The sequence below is a fragment of the Myiozetetes cayanensis genome, unplaced genomic scaffold (genome assembly GCF_022539395.1).
Source record: "Myiozetetes cayanensis isolate MyiCay16 unplaced genomic scaffold, myiCay2020 scf7, whole genome shotgun sequence".
In the NCBI taxonomy this organism is placed as follows: domain Eukaryota; kingdom Metazoa; phylum Chordata; class Aves; order Passeriformes; family Tyrannidae; genus Myiozetetes; species Myiozetetes cayanensis.
Genome location: NW_026087964.1, coordinates 30,071,643 through 30,088,121, shown reverse-complemented (window position 1 = coordinate 30,088,121; position 16,479 = coordinate 30,071,643). Strand labels below are relative to the sequence as shown.

Genomic DNA, 16,479 nt, shown 5'->3' with positions numbered 1-16,479 from the left:
ACACTTGTTTAATCAACCTAAGACATACTATTTCTCTAGTGCTCAGAGAGCACTGCAGGTGTACACCTATGTTTGATTGTGCATGACATTCCATACTCCAGGGCTAGGATTTATCCCGTTTCCAGTATGATTCAAGCACACAACATTAAAGTAGAAAGACTGTGACTGGAAAAACAGGTAGAAGGGAAGACAAATGGTTCCATTTTTTTAAAGTCATCTTTGTACCAACAACGCCAATACATTATTGCAGCAGGAGCATCAGCGAAAATTTTAAAAGCGAAAATTAAAACATAAAACTGATCATAGAAATTGTTTGCTACAACAAAACTGTTGTGAGCTGTTCCAGATGTGTTCAGGACTGTCCTCTGACTTTTCTCTAGCTGTTAGCTCTGTTTATGTTTACACATATGGTCAGTGGGCAAAGAGGTGGAACAGCTCTAAAACTGGGCAAGAAAAAGTTGCTTTTATCAGTCCTTGAGCCACTCTAGGACCATATAATGTACTCAGCTCTGTAGCTGTGCTGAGTCTCCAACATTCCCTAGAACAATGCTTTTGTAGGAGCCTGGGTCTCACAGGTGAGACCATATAATCTTATGCACGTGGGGTGATCAGGAGCAGACACAAGGCTCTGAAGTGTGGAGTTTTACCTCTGATCTTTGGCTGTTATTAGCCCAGCAACACCAGTATATGACTTCTGGGGATCCCTCTGAGTGGATGAATGCCCCTACCATTCTCCTAACCCTCTCCAGCTCCCACTCTTGACTGATACATGAGCAGGTCAACATGGACTGGTCCTTAGTCACTTCACTTGGTAACTCAGATGCTTGTGGAGGAGGACAGGGCATTCTCACCTGTGCTATTTGCCCTGCTGCTTCTGCAAGAGTACAGACAATCCTGAATTGTCTGTTGAATTCCTTCTCTGGTATTAAGAGCACATAACATAGAGCAGGCCTTGTTGAATTCCTGCTGTCTCTGAGGGTCAGATCTCAAGCCTGGACCAAGTCCCAGCCTGTGGAAGGCACCAAACAGAAACAGAGACTATACCACAAGTGGAGACAGATCTACAAAGAACATAATGAAGATGAAGTTTAAAACTATGGACTTACACACTGGAATGGACATCTGTGAACAGACCTTTGAACCTGCTTGACATGGACAATGTTGTTTCACCCCCATTAGTAATGTTAATGCATGTTAAAACCATTGTACCCCAGTTGTAAATTCATATTTTATTCCCTTATAAGTTTTCCCTCATGAACCCTTTCCCCTGATTGGCTGTTGAATCCCCAGTTATGATTGGTGAGATTTTGCCGCAGTAAGGCGGTCTCACCACACCCCCCAGATCATCCTATAGGTTAAAAGTTAATGTATTCCCTCTGTTACTCCCTTATTGGTTCTCCCCTTATGTCAATCACATACTCCTCCCAGTTTCTAGACCCTTCCTTCCTTAACCCTATATAAGTCCTGTTCGCCCTTTGTTCTGGGCAGCACCCTCGCGGCTCAGCGCCAGGAAGCGCCCTCACGCCTCCTGTACCATCAATAAACCTGCTGCAGACTGCGAACCCCCTGAGTGCTGTCAGTCCTTTCCCACTCGGGCTGCGGCACCAGCCAGCTTCATTAAAAGTAAACTGGTTCATTGAAGAGTGTGAACAAAAAGCTGGCAGCACGGACAATCCTGGCTGAAGCGCAAACTCAAACCTATGTTTCCAGGGTATTCCATTTACCCTTCCATTCTAGGGTCTGTATGAACCATGAAGTCAAGAACTTCTGTAGTATCACAGAATCAGAGGTCTACAAGACAGGCCTACCTCACTTAATGAAAACCCCAATGTGACAAATTATGTCCTTCATATATTTGAGCCTATATTACCTGAAAACCACACTGATACAACTAATGCCCAGAAACAAATATCAGTATCACAGTGCTGTTTCTAAACCTTCTGAAATGGTTTCTTAACAAACCTATTGCTCCAAGACACCCACACTAGAGAGGGTACAAACTTTCTGCCCTTTTTTTCCCCTACATGCAAATATAAAACAATATGGAGTCTGTCAGCTCCATCCCACTTATCACTGTTGGCTTCCTCTCTGTCAGCGAATTACTATTGCCAACGCACAACATAACACTGTGTGGGCTAACCAGGAAAGTGAAGGAAAAGTACTTCCACTCTAACAATGGATAAAGACCAAAAGTGCATTGGGCTATATTTTTCTGGCTTGGTTTCCTTAATCACTTAGTTTTTGCTCCACAGAGGTAGTCTAATTTAAGCTACTACACAACAATTTCCACAAAATAAGGCATTTAAGTCACTTAAGGAGAAACACTCCTTCCTCAAATGCAATCTATCTTGTAGTTCACTTCATGATGACGTGTAGGTGTTAAAAACTGAAAACTTAAGCAAACACAGACTTTTAATTCAGAGAGAAAAATCAATACAGCTCTCCAGGGACAGCTCTTTAGAAATCAAAATTTATTCCTCTGTTGCACTGATTTAGCATGCACCATCTTGGCAAACTGAAGCTTGTGATATTTTCACAGTGTGCCTACTACATTTTACACAGTTTTCCAAACAGTTTTGAATTAAATTCTGGGGTAATCTTTTGCAAATTAAAGGCAACCTATAGAGCTGCAAGAGCAATTAGATGAACCTTTTGTAGCCAGCAGTCCTCATTTAATGCTTCCTCCAAAACACTACAACAACCCATGTCCTTGTCACTACCTTCCTGTCACACATCGATGCTGCAAAATGTGGAATATGTCAAGATCATTTTAAGTCAGGATGGTCTTTGATGCAAGCCTAATCAGCCAGTAAGGAGATCTAATCAGTGGAACAGGCAGTAGCTAGCATCCCTTCGTCAAGGACAACCGGGAACTAACAAGCTTAAAGGATATAGTAAATCAAGATGTCAATGTATATCTATATATACATTGTTAACTTGGCAAAATACTCAGGTTCATATATCCTATAGGTGAACTATCAGAGAATCGCAGAATATGCTGAGTTAGAAAGGACCCACAAGGATCATCGAGTCCAACTCTCGGCCCTGCACAGGACCATCCCCAACAGTCACACCAAGTCACACCGAGAGTATCATCCAAACGCTTCTTGAGCTCTGTCAGGCTTGGTGCTGTGGCCACTTTCCTGGGGAGCCTGTTTCAGTGCCCAACCACCCTCTGGGTGAAGAACCTTTTTTCTAATACCCAACCTAAACTAAACCTCCACTACCACAGCTTCAGGCCATTCCCTTAGGCCCCGTCACTGGTCACCGCAGACCAGAGATCAGTGCCTGCCCCTTCTCTTCCCCTCATGAGGAAGTTGTGACTGCAGTGAGGCCTCCCCTCAGTCTTCTCCAGGAACAGACCAAGTGCCCTCAGCCATTCTTCATACAGCTTCCCCTTGAGGCCCTTCACCACCTCTGTTGCCCTCCTTTGGACGCTCTCTAACAGCTTAATATCTTTCTTATGTTGCAGTGCCCAAAACTGCACACAATATTCAAGGTGAGGCTGCCCCAGTGCAGAGCAGAGTGGGACAATCCCCTCCCTCAGCCAGCTGGTGATGCTTTGCCTGATGACCCCAGGACACAGTTGGCCCTCCTGGCTGCCAGGGCACTGCTGACTCATATTCAACTTGCCATTGAGCAGGACCTCCAGGTCCCTTTCCGCGGCACTGCTTTCCAGCATCTCATTCCCCACTCTGTACGTACATCCAGGCTTGCCCCATCCCAGGTGCAGAATCCGTCACTTGCCCTTGTTGAACTTCACATGGATGGTGATTGCCCAGCCCTCTAATTTGTCGAGGTCTCTCTGCAGGGCCTCCCTGCCTTCGAGAGTCAACAGCTTCTCCCAGTTTTGTGTCATCTGCAAACTTGCTTAGTATTCCTTCCAGTTGTGCATCCAAGTCGTTTATGAAGACGTTAAAGACAACAGAACCTATATTATAATACTAAAAATCATACCTACAGGTCAAAAAGATTCCTGCCCAGGTAAAGACCCTTCCCCTGAGCATGCATAGAAGCTAGCTGGGATTACATAACTTACATGGAAATTACTAATTAATCACAATAGAGGGGCTGTGCTTGGAAAGTTACTAACTCTGAACTTCTGTGTATCAATAAAGGCACAGAAAATATGGAGAGGTGTGCTTGATTTGTGGAATACCACCAAGTACCCAGGCTTGCGCAACTCTGAAATAATCAACCCTCTGTCTCTCGGGTGTGCAATTTCTGGCCTATTGCACACCAGGTAACAAATCCAATTTTGTGGACAACTATGAGGAGGAAGGGGGAAAAGGACCTTAGGGTTCCTTTTCCAGTCACCAGTAGAAAAGGACCAGGGGGTGCTGGTTGAGAGCTGGTCAAACATGAGCCAGCAGTGTGCCCAAGGGGGCAAGAAGGCCAATGGCATCCAATGGCATGTATCAGAAGTAGTGTGGCTAGCACGACTACAGCAGTAATCAGACCCCTGTACTTGGCGCTGGTGAGGCCGCACCTCAAATGTTGTGTCCAGCTTTGGGCCCCTCAGTTCTGGAAGGACATTGAGGTGTTGAAGCATCTCTAGAGAAGGGCAATGAAGTTTGTGATGGGTCTAGAGAGTAAGTCTTATGAGGAGCAGCAGAGGGAGCTGGGGTTGTTCAGGCTGGAGGCGGCTCAGGGGAGACCTTATCGCTCTCTGGAACTACCTGAAAGGAGGTTGTAGCCAGGTGGGAGTCAGCCTCTTCTCCCAGGCAACGACAGGATGAGAGAGGAAATAGCCTCAAGCTGCACCGGTGGAAGGTCAGGCTGGACACTGGGAGGAGTTTCTTTACAGAAAGGGCTGCCGGGGTGGTGGAGTCACTGTCCCTGGAGGTGTTTAAAAACTGGACGAGGCACTTAGTGCCACGGTCTAGGTGACAAGGTGCTGTTCGGTCATAGGTTGGACTCGATGATCTCAGAGGATCTTACTGTTATTCTGAGGTAAAAACACCAGCTGACCCCCGTGAACTCCGACCTCAGCAAGCCTAGAAAAATCAAGCCGTAAAGCATAAATTTTAGTCACGCTTTCCCCAGGCAGAACACAGGGCACGGAGCCGTGCCCAGACACGGTCCCTTCCGCCGGCCCCCGCGGAGGCGCCGGGACACGGGCGGCTCTGCCCCCCACAGGGGCTGAGGCGCGCAGGCCGCGGCGCCCGCCCCGCCGGCCGGCCCTGGCGGATGTGAGCTCAGGCCGCGCCCTCCGGAAGGAGCGGAGCGGGTGTTTCCGCGGCGGCGGCGGCGATGGCGGGGAAGGCGGCGGCGGCGGCCGAGCCTCTGGGGCGGACGGCGGAGGAGGCGGCCTGGGCGGAGACGCTGCGCGGGGCCTGCGAGCCCGAGCACCACTGGCGGTACCGCCGGGAGTTCCTGCTGCGCAACGTGGGGGAGCCGCCGGCGGCGGGCAGCGCTCAGCTGCAGCGCCTGGTGTCCCTCTCCATGGTGTGGGCCAACCACGTCTTCCTGGGATGCCGGTGAGTTCAGCGGGAGCCGCCGGGGCGGCGCGGACGGCGCGGCGCGGACGGCTGGTGACGCCCCTTCCCTCCTTTCCCCTTGTCGCCCCTCCAGGTACCCGCCGCAGGTCATGGAGAAGGCGCTGGAAATGGCCGAAGGCATCCAAGTGACCGGCGCGCCTGTCCGCACCACGAGAGACGAACTGGTTGCCAAGGTGAAGAAAAGAGGCATATCAAGTAGCAATGGTTAGCAGATCATAGCTGTGACAATACATAGGAGTCTAGAAAATGCTTGTTTCTAAATGTTCTCGGTTTGCCTCGGGCTTAGAAAGTAGTCAAAATAATTTACTTTAAAAAACTACTGTTTTTCGTTTCCTCTCTGTGCTGTTTTTTTCCTAATACAGTATTTCTAAAATGGATGTAATGTACACATAATCCTTTGGTAATGTAGAGCTGTCGTTTTGAATTTCTACAACTGATGTACTTTTAAGCTGATTACTTGTGCATTGCAATGGACCGCTTTACTCCAGCTTAAATGCCTTCTTGTTGCTTTGCCTTTGCTGCCAGTCAGACATTGTTGCTGTGTGAGAAACTGAGTTTCTTAAAGAAACTTTTATGATATTAGTAGACAAAACACACTTTTTTAAGTTAGATAGTTCATCTAATGTATGTTAGTTGCATTTGGTTTGGATTTCAGGAATAGAAATATATAGTTGCCTGTGGGTCACAAACCAACATCTGAAATCTTACACCTGAGTGTTTTCAGGTTTTTGTCAAAAAAGTACTAAAATATTCTGAAATAGTGTGTTAATATTTGAAATCAAACTTCAAGGTGTATTCCTAATATATACCTTTTAAATTCACAGAGATTATTGCTAGAATGTTTCAGATGATTTCTCTCTACATGGATATTTTATAGTTCAGAAATCAGAGAGGATAACATATTTTACTTGTTTTGCAGAAGGGCTAGAGCATCCCTCGAAGAGGCAAGCTGTTGAGAAAAGCAAAGACTCTAAGGATGCTGGAAAGGATGTGAAAATAATCAAGGCAGAAGCCCTGAAGGAAACAGAGAGCACATTGCCAAAAAAGCAGGAAAAAGGTACTAGCAAAGGTCCAGAAAGTTCCCAGTCAACTTGCAGCTCAGATCAAGAAATGGTCGTAGCATCAGACATAGAAACAGAAGGGAAACCTGCTAGTGCTGAAAATACTGCTGAGCAAAAGCCATCTTCATCTGAAAAAGAGCCAGGAAAGAAGCCTTGCTCAAGCCCGTCTGAAGAAAGCAAGTGTGAAAATGTGCCATCGCCTGAAAAGAAAACTACAGTAAGTGTAGCGCCATTGGCTGCCCAAAGCACCCTGCAGCCAGAGGCGGTGGTGGCAGCAGTGCCACCGGCTGCCAGGAGCACCGCACAGGCAGCAGTGGTGGCAGTGGCAGTGCCATCAACCTCCAAGAGCACCCCACAGGCAGCAGCAGTACCACTGACTGCCAAGGGCACCCCACAGGCTGCAGCGGTGGCAGCAGCAGTGCCACCAACCACCAAGAGCACCCCACAGGTAGCAGTGGTGGCAGCAGCAGTGCCACCAACTTCTAAGAGTACCCCACAGGCAGCAGTGGTGGCAGCAACAGTGCCACCAGCTTCCAAGAGCACCCCACAGGCAGCGGCGGTGGCAGCGGCCATGCCACTGACCACCAAGAGCACCCCACAGGTGGCAGCAGTGCCACCAACCACCAAGAGCACCCCCCAGACAAATACTGCCCTGCTGTCTTCCAAAAACCAAGCGAGTACCCCAGCACCAGTGTCCAAGAGTGCTGGTCAGGTGGGCAGCTCGCTGCTTCTGGCCCCCAAGAGCAGCACTCAGGTGGGCACCTCGCTGCTGCTGGCCCCCAAGGGCCCTGCTAAGGTGGGCTCCTCGCTTCTGGCCTCCAAGAGCAGTGCCGAGGTGGCTGCCTCGTTGCTGGCCGCTCGGAGCGGCGCGCAGCCGGGATCCTCACTGCTCGCTTCCAAGAGCAGCGCTCAGGTGGCTGCCTCGCTGCTGGCTGCCCGGAGCGGAGCTCAGCAAGGTCCCTCCTCCCGGGGTGGAGCTCAGGCAGGTGCTTCCCTGCTGGCTTCCAAGAGTGGCTCACAGGCAGGTGAAAGCCCTGCTAAGGCTTTGTGCAAACCCTTAACCAGTGAAGATGCAAAGGAAAGACAGCCTTTTTTTAACAGACTCTACAAAGCTGTAGCCTGGAAACTGGTTGCTGTTGGAGGCTTCAGTCCCAATGTAAATCATGCAGAACTTCTAAACTCATCTATTCAGTCCGTAAAAGCTACATTAGATGTTGCTTTTGTTCCCCTGAAGGAACTTGCAGACCTGCCTCAAAATAAAAGCTCTCTAGAAAATATAGTTTGTGAACTGAGGTGCAAGTCTGTCTACTTGGGTACTGGCTGTGGTAAAAGTATGGAAAATGCCAAAGCAGTGGCTTCAAGAGAAGCTTTGAAATTATTCCTCAAGAAGAAAGTTATTGTGAAGATATGTAAAAGAAAATACAAAGGTAGTGAAATTGAAGATTTGGTGCTTCTGGATGAGGAGTCAAAGCCTTCAAATTTGCCTCCAGCTTTAAGAAATCCTCGTGAGATCTTGTAGGGGAGAATCACTGTTTCTACTGTGTATAGTATTTCAACACAAGGACTGAAGGTTAATTTTGTACTTTGAAAATGTAGGCTTCCAGATATTTTGTATTTCTTTCTCAGTTTTGCAAGACAATGATAGTTCTTTCACTCAGTAGCAATTGTATAAAACTTGTTAGAGATGACAAGTGTGCATTTAAAGGTATTGCCTTAATATACAGCACACTAGTGTGCTGTTGTATTTGCAAAATAGTCTACCTAACTCTTCTATTTTTAATTAAACTATTAAGGTACAATTTGCTGTTTAAAACCTGATGTTTTTGTAATTCTTACAATTTGATGGCAGTGTGCTCAATTGTCTACCATGTCTTTTCTAGCCACGTAGAAGTGTGTACATAGGGACCATAATACTTGAATGATTGAAGGTTGTTTAAAAGTTTCAATCAAAAAGTTGAATCGTCTGTTTCAGGCTTGTTGCTCATAATGTTCACTGTTGATCATACTAGGAGAGAAAGTAGTTGGTTGACTATTTTTATGGGATGTTTTCATAACACTTGCAATATAAGTGACACCCTGATCCCATTTAACATTATACTAGCAGGTTAGAGCCACAGTGTCCCACTGATGACTTAGCAATTAGTCAAGTCACAGCTATTTCAGCCACCAAAACTAAGCAGATTTAATTTATAATGTGAAGTATCGATCACAGTTCTGTGTTTTTTTTTTTTTTTCAAATAAACATGGATTTCTATACTAAGTATATTTTGACTGCTACTCAAACAATAAAACCTCTGGGATGAGCTTTTATAGTACTTTGGGTTTGACTGCTAAATATTCCAGCCGTTTCAATAACTTTGCAACACCTTCAGAAAAGCTTTACTTCAGCTTCAGGGTGTAACCCCACAAGGATGAGTTGGTTTCTTTAGACATGTAGCTGAAATACTGTAAAACTGATAGAGTGGACCTATAGAATATCAATTTCTACTTTTGTAACGCCAAGATAAGCAAAATGAAGATGCTGCTGTCTGCTGGAGACAGTGAGCGTATTGTAAAGCATTCGTGCTAATTGAGCCCTTCCTTTGCTACATTTTTACACCCTGTACAGAATGATTTGAAGCAAAGAAAGTAGATTACCTTTTATTTTCAATGTTACTGAAATACCTACACAAACTGCATGTTTTGGTATATTGGATAATGAAATGTAATTGTAAAAACATAATGTCTTCAGTGCTATTTTGAATTTATCTTGTCTGATTACAGTAGTTAGCATCATTTAGTGGCGACCTTATGCTTCACTGACAGATCCATTGATCAAGTACTACAGGAGGGAGTAGGAAGTTCTGGGATCCCAGCAATACATACGTCCACTTCAAGTTCTTTTGTGATTTTTGGGACTGAACTACAGCCGTGTTGTTACGCTATACCCTACGTGATTTTAAACATCAGTGGCTGTCCAGTCCATGGCACCATAAGCCTGCAAGGCTCTCATGCTTCCCAATGGCTGGTTGAGAACTTCCTCCACCTGACCCCTGTGCTTCTGTGCCCTTGATCACCCTTTGCCCTGGTTAGGTTTCTCAGGAGTTTCCCCTCGGCATTTCTGGAGCACAACCTGATGTTCAGAACGTAACACGCTAAATTGCATCTTCGCATGACAGCTGGTGCATGGTTAAAGCGCAGGGCAAGCTTCGTGCTGGGCTTAGGAGCTGTGGTATTCATGATGGGAAGCATGAGATCTATTTGCAAGTCCCCACCCTGTTCAGATAGAGATACAGAACAACGGGGTTTGCGGGGACAGGAGTTGCATCCCATGCCCTCTGGACTACAGCTTTTCCTGCTGTTGGTTTGAGCACCTCCAGATCTCTGGTTCAGAATTGCAGTGCGTGTTGCAGTGTGAAAACCCGTGTTTCTTGTCTGGAAAGAAAAGCTCAGTATCCACTGACCTCAAGGGGCTGTTAGGACAACTGTGTTAAAAGGCTGAGGTGCTAGATGCCTTTTTTTTTACAGACTTGACTTAGGCTTTTTTAAAGATTTTGAATGTTATTCCTCTTTGATGTTTGGTTGTGAATCATTAAAGAACGAGTCTGTAGCTACTCTTAATAGAAACTGAAGGTTGAAGTGTGTTACTTTTATTTCACATTTTGCATGGAAAGCATCTCAAAATGCATGTTCTAACATACAAATGAATAAGCATTATTCGAGTATTTGAATGAGAATTTATTAACATTTCATTACACCCAAAGGAAGAAAGAATTCCAAAGAACTGGCTGTGGCAAGCGGTGTTCGTGCAGTCCTGTCAGTTCTAAAACCTTTTGGTCTGCCTTCCAGGAACTGTCCTGGTCTGTAGGGATGGGAATGCTGGTCTTTAGCTGTCATACCCTGCTGACAAGGACCGGCGGAATCAACTGCACTAACGCTGTAGGTGTGCATAGTCGCCTCAGGGGGACAAAGGAAACCAACTGAAAATAAAACTGAGCCTGTTTTGCCTGCAGAAGTACAGGAAATCGCAGGCATCAGGAGTGACTCCCGTCTCTTCTGGAGTGTGGTAGAACATCCAAGCACTACCGCTGGCTCCCTGCGGCCCCCGCCCCGCTGGTGGCTGCTGGCAGGCTCCGGGGCACGCCGCGGTTCGGGGGCTGTCTCCCGCAGCTCCCAGATCCCGCCCGGGGGGCGCTGGAGCGGCGCGGGGCGGTGCCAGCGGCGGCCGCAGGGCGGGGGCTCGGCGCGCTATTTGCATAACGCGTTCCCGGCGCCGCTCCGGCCCTCCCGGGGGGACGTTTCGGGGGCAGCCCCGGGTCGTGCTGCCCCTCCAGGGGCGGCTGAGAGGTCTATCTGCCGTGCACGGCCTGCGGAGAGTAGCGCGCAGATAAAGAGAGCGTTACACACTCCTCGCCCTGTCTTGTATGTTTAGCCAGCTGCTGACCTTTAAAACTCGGTGTTCGGAGACAAAGGGCTGCCGGGATGTTCTGAAGACCTGCTCGCTAGGCCAAGCACGGAGGACGCCAGTTCCTCACGGGCCCCGCGCCCGCCTAGGGGAAAGTCCCCGGACCGCCGGCAGAGAGTGCCGGGCGCGGCCGCGCCCCCGCCCGCCCCGCCCCACGGAACCCCCGCCGAGACGCCCCCGGGCCGAGCGGGTGCGCGCGGGGCGGGCTCTCGTCACGGCCACAGACACGCAGGTAGCGCGGGGACGCGCTAACAGAACGGGGCTCACTCTCAGGCCATCCCCTTTTGCCGGGACAGCTCCCACGGCTTTGTGGTACCTTTCTGGCGCAGCACAGCCCTGTGCAGGGAGAGGCGGTCCCGCAGCCCCCCACTGCTCAGATCTGCTAGGCTTCAGGTGCCTCCTGGAGTGCAGTCACAGAGTCAATTGGGCTCTGAGATCCTCGAGCCCAACCTTTGACTAGACACCACCATGTCAAACAGACTATGGCACTAAGTACCACATCCAGTCTTTCCTCAAACGCCTCCAGAGACAGTGACTCCACCATCTCCCTGGGCAGCCCATTCCAATGCTCGACAACCCTTTCTGTGAAGAAATTCCTCCTGATGTCCAACCTAAGCACACTCAGGCTGAGAGGCACTCACCGGTTGGAGCACTCTACCCCTGCCTGAAAAGGCTTTCCATCCTTCCCTGCTCCAGGATGTAGCAAGAACCCACATGGAAGTACCCTGCCACAGGCACTTGCACCACACAAAAGTTAACCACCAAACACAGGAGGGCCCAGCGGGTATCCAAGCGACGGCACAAACATTGGCACAACACTGACTACAAACTATGCTGCTCCAGCGCAGCAGCCACTTGCCCTGTGCTGTGCAGTTCCCCTGCTCACCCAGACCTCCTCAGAGAAGGCCAGTGCATGCCACCAGTGATACCTGCCTACACTAAGCAGGTTCACATGCTTACACTCCCAGGTACTACACAAGATGCTGCTGCCCTGCTGATAAACTAAATTAATTTCATAGACAATGCTGTTCTTGCCTCTAGTATGCCAAACAAATAGCACACCACCACGCTCAACCTCTACTGCCCCACAGTCATGTCTGGGTATGAAACATGATAGAAGAGCACTGGTAGAGATCCCCAAAATGACATCACGTTTGGGCACCTCATAACCCAAATAGATGATTTATTACCTTACCCAAATTAGCTTTACTGCCTTATGTAAAACACTCCCAAGCAGCCCAGAGCCAACGCTTCCCTCTGGTCCACACTGTCTTGGTATTTATGGAGCTCCTGTGGTGAGCCCAGGTCTGCTAAACTAGCAGTGTCTTTCTTTTTGGTTGAGCCTCAGGCATGTGGCCTACACATAGGCACAGTACAGTTTGCAAACCCTGCTGGTTTTCTACACCTGTTGTTCCTCTTCCAGCAATAACCTCACAGTGACCTCTTTCCAGCCATGTCAGAGCCCGCGCGAGGCAGAGGAGACCAGCATGCAGACCAGGGAGTACCTCTGCAGAAACAGTGATGGCAGCTCTGACTGCCTCACACAAGAGCCAGCAAAGGGTGCACAAGGGGCTGAGAAACCACCTGGCTTGAGCTGTTACTTTGATTGCTGTCTTGGCCACTTGAGCTACCTGAGTATCTTTCTTTTCTCCCATTGTTCTTCATGTGATCAGCTATATGTGCACGGGAAAAGAGAGATTTCCAGTTAAAAAGCTGTCAAAGAACCCATGCCCAAAGAAACAACTAAACTAGGGCACAACTCTATGAAGTTTTGTTTTTTGGGTTGAGAAGTCGTAATGATATCCCCAGTGCCCTAGTTTCATCTGTTAAAAAAGATATATCTAAGGCTCTATAAACCTAACATTTCATGAGTTGTCATCTGTCTGTAGTGCTGGTAGCACCTGCTGTACAGGCTGAAGACTACAGTCAAGCTTGTGTAGACAAGCTGAAGCTTGTGCAGTGACTTGACATGTGCTTGTTTTATTAAGGTGCACTATAGCACCTTAAAGATTTGGGCCAGTTCTCTGTGTGTGTGTGAACAAAATGCTTGCATTTGTAGTATATGGTAAATGTTGGTTGTCAGACTTGTTAGCAGGAGAGGATACATCAAACATTATACATGGAGCAGAAGAGAATACATTAAACTTCTCTTCCCTACCGATGACACAAAGCTGACATGACATAGTCTAGTGGTCCAGAGGCTGAGGGGAAAAAGCATACACTGAAAGAGTTTTGATGCTGTCTCTCTTTCACTGGGCAGGTAAGTCCCCCATATTTTTAAGTTGTAAAGTGCAGAGAAAACAAAAACAGTATCTGCTTTGCAGAATATTTTTTAAGCTTTCCTTTCAGCTAAAATGTGCATTTTTGCAATGTTTTTGCATAATGTATAATATGCCACACTCTGTGTCCAGGTAACAACAATTAACTTGTATTTGTGTGCCTTCTAGATGGTTCTGTTAGTTGACACTGCCACAGCAAAGCTACTGCCATTAGCTAGTTTAAGTGTCTTTATGAAGATGCTGTCATTAAATCTGCTCTCAGGAAGTATCAGTTTTTAGTTTGTGATTAAGTAACACACACTCATAGACGGGCATTTAGGATGTTGATACCTGGTAACGGTTTTAAATATGTTACAGGCTAATTTTGGAAATGGTGCATGATAATTTCTGAGCACAATTGCCTGTTCCTAAGGCAATGGAAGACTGAGTTCCAGTGGCTACCAACTAGGTATTTTTCCTCCTCCAGTAACATTTCTGCAACTAAGAAAGCATCGTTCAGCTCTCACATCTGAGCCTACAGTCCTTTAAAGTTTGAATTGTCATTGCTAGTCAAGTAACGTTAATTGTCAGGCCCAAGTGGGCTGCAAAAGGACTTCTTTTAAATATGAGTGTCAGAGATTAATCACATTGGGCAAAAGTTACTTTGTCACTAGTAAGAAAACTGATCTAACCAACGTTTTCCCTGATTTTCCAAATCCTCTGATTGATGATTTTATCAAAGTCTTCAAGTATCCAAAGGGAGGTTGTCAAGAGGATGGAGCCAAGTTCTTCTTGGTGGTGCCAAACAATAGGATGAGAGGCAGTGGGCAGAAACTGATGCATAGAAAGTTCCCCCTGAATATAAGGAAGAACTTCATTACTGTGTGGGTGACTGTGCACTGGAACAGATTGCCCAGAGAGGTTGTGAAGCCTCCATCTCTGGGGATTTTCAAAAGCTGTCCAAACACAATCCTAAGTAATGTGCTCTGGGTGACCCTGCCTGAGCAGGGAGGTTGGACCCAGATGACCCACTGTGGTCCCTTCCAACCTCACCCATTCTGTGATTCTGAGCTTTTAGCTGCAGTTTGAGACAAAATATTTGACAACAGCCTTTCACCCCAAATTATTCTTTAGTTTGGAATAAATACCACATTTCTCTTTATTATATTGAGGAAGAGAATTTTTGAGAGGCTGAATAATAAAGCAAATGTAAATGCTGTTTCTGGGGGGAAAAAGTGTGCATTGATGATATCCTAGCAGTACTGCTTTCTGGTAACTTGCAGTAAGTGATGGCACTGAAAAGTTTTCATAGCAGTAGCACTCCTAGGAAACACATAATGTGGGTGACTGAGGTGCTACAGAGTTATTTTGAAGACATGAAATACTCGCTGGTGCTATTTGCAGTGACTTTTCAGTTGCATTAGAGATTAATTATTTGTACAAGGTTTGGATAAGCAAATGCCAAAGCGAAAAAAAAATCCACAGTATGAGGGAAATGAAATGAGGCTTCCTCCTGTTTGTTGTGGAGTTTTAGTGATGTACACCAAAACTCTCTTCAGGTTTTCAGGGGAGCTCTGAAATTCATAAATGGTACCTATAGGCATGTAATTACCCCAGTTTTGCATAGGAAGTGGAATTCATGTCACTGACATCTGTGACAGCAGACTTGGGCTCCCCTTACAGTCAATGGAGACATTTTTAGAGCAAGACCTATTTATACTAAGATTCTGTCTCATTCAACATATTTAGCTGGGTAACTCCCACCTTTATTTCCTGAACTGGAAAGAAAAATTAACATCCACATATGGGAGAGTATTATTGAATGTCTTCAACTGTCAACTACTGAAACTTCCTGCAGGTGCACTGCCTGTCCTCATTTCATAATCTTGATTACAAAGGTGCAATTATGTGTGTTTGTTCCTCACAAGAGGAAGAAATAAGCATGTGTTTTTCACATGACCTGTGCTGAGCAGCAGAACCATGGAAACACAGTGTGCACGTTAAGTGTGTAGCTCAGGTAAGAGCACACAAAAGATCCTTTCTTTACTGTGGGCAAAAGGGGCTCAGTTCTTTCTCATTAAATTCATATGGATTCTTCTATTTACTTGAATGGAAGAGGATCAAGTATTAGGGCTGAGCTAAGACAAGAAAGATGGTTAGTACATATTTGCATAAGATTACCTTGTTACCATTCCTCATCTGGCTTCCCTAAACGTTATCTGCACACTTCCTGTGTTCTTTGGCATGATGATTGGCTCTGAGGCTGGAAAGCAAATCCACTGATCCTTTATGCTTTAAAACGAAGTGAGGAAGAAGAGTCACTGTCTGAACAGAGATTCCTGCAGAGGAAGACAGGGAAGTATTACCTGAGACTCAAGTGGACAGATCCATGTTGTAAATTACAGGAAATGATCCATGTGGCTCTATCATCACTGTGACCAGATGCTGCTCCTCAGCTGGTCAGCAGAGTCTCCCTCCTCTAAGGAGCTGCAGTTCCTATGCCAGCCAAGCATGCTCCATAGGACCTGTGAGAAGCTGGTGCTGTCCAGCCCCTGATGATTTCCAGAGGGTATTACAAACACAACCTATACTCTCAGGAGCAGTATGGTTCTGCTCCAAACAAAGTGACAACAGGTCACTATGCTCTGATGGAAGCAATGATGTCATATAAAAGTCAATTCCTTAACATGTCCAGCCTTGGGCCTATCAGCTTCTCAAAACATTTTGGATACAGCCATGGCACTAAAGTATGGAAACTGAATGGAAAGAACTGTAAAAAACCAGATAAATAATTATTACAAAACAAAGCACAGAGTAAACTTAGTTTGCACACTTTATTCCATTCTTCAGTCTGCTCCTGGTGAGATAAGCAGAACCCATTCATTTAAAGAAAAAAGTTGAGCAGGATACTGTAACTGCCTTTTCCCCATGTTAATACAAGTCAACTGATTACTAATTCAGGGTCAGGAAGAGATTTTCTCTATAGCACACTGGCAGACAACAGGAACTTCTCCAGTTTTTGAAGAGATGTTTGCATTTAGATGAGGAAGAATATATATCTCCTGATCGGTGCGGATGTTTGTTACTTGGTACTAGAAAGCTCTTTGGTACAGCTGAGGATGAAGCTATCAGGGAAAAAAGCACGTGCCAGTGTTTTCAGGAAATGCACTGTTTAGTTTATCATCATATTGAAATGATCTGATGTCAGCCCATGT

At 46.6% G+C, this 16,479-nt stretch overlaps 1 protein-coding gene across 2 annotated transcripts; it reads left to right on the top strand.

The window, feature by feature from the left end:
* The first annotated feature begins 5,253 nt into the window (after positions 1 to 5,253).
* CDKN2AIP (CDKN2A interacting protein) lies at positions 5,254 to 9,284 on the top strand. 2 transcript variants are annotated; one of them, XM_050338573.1, is made up of 3 exons: positions 5,254 to 5,480; positions 5,575 to 5,705; positions 6,421 to 9,284. In XM_050338573.1, exons 1-3 carry the CDS (start codon positions 5,254 to 5,256, stop codon positions 8,079 to 8,081), a joined length of 2,019 nt encoding a protein of 672 aa, XP_050194530.1. In that variant the 3' UTR covers positions 8,082 to 9,284. The 2 variants fall into 2 exon arrangements, with proteins under 2 accessions (XP_050194530.1, XP_050194531.1); XM_050338574.1 differs by having other exon boundaries at positions 5,345 to 5,480; positions 5,575 to 5,674.
* The last annotated feature ends 7,195 nt before the right edge of the window (positions 9,285 to 16,479 follow it).

What these genes read in the sequence shown, in the direction of transcription:
- CDKN2AIP (XM_050338573.1), top strand. Translation starts at nt 5,254, where the DNA reads ATGGCGGGGAAGGCGGCGGCGGCGGCCGAGCCTCTGGGGCGGACGGCG. An exon ending in CACGTCTTCCTGGGATGCCG is followed by an intron (nt 5,481 to 5,574) that starts GTGAGTTCAGCG and finishes TCGCCCCTCCAG; the next exon opens with GTACCCGCCGCAGGTCATGG. An exon ending in AGGCATATCAAGTAGCAATG is followed by an intron (nt 5,706 to 6,420) that starts GTTAGCAGATCA and finishes CTTGTTTTGCAG; the next exon opens with AAGGGCTAGAGCATCCCTCG.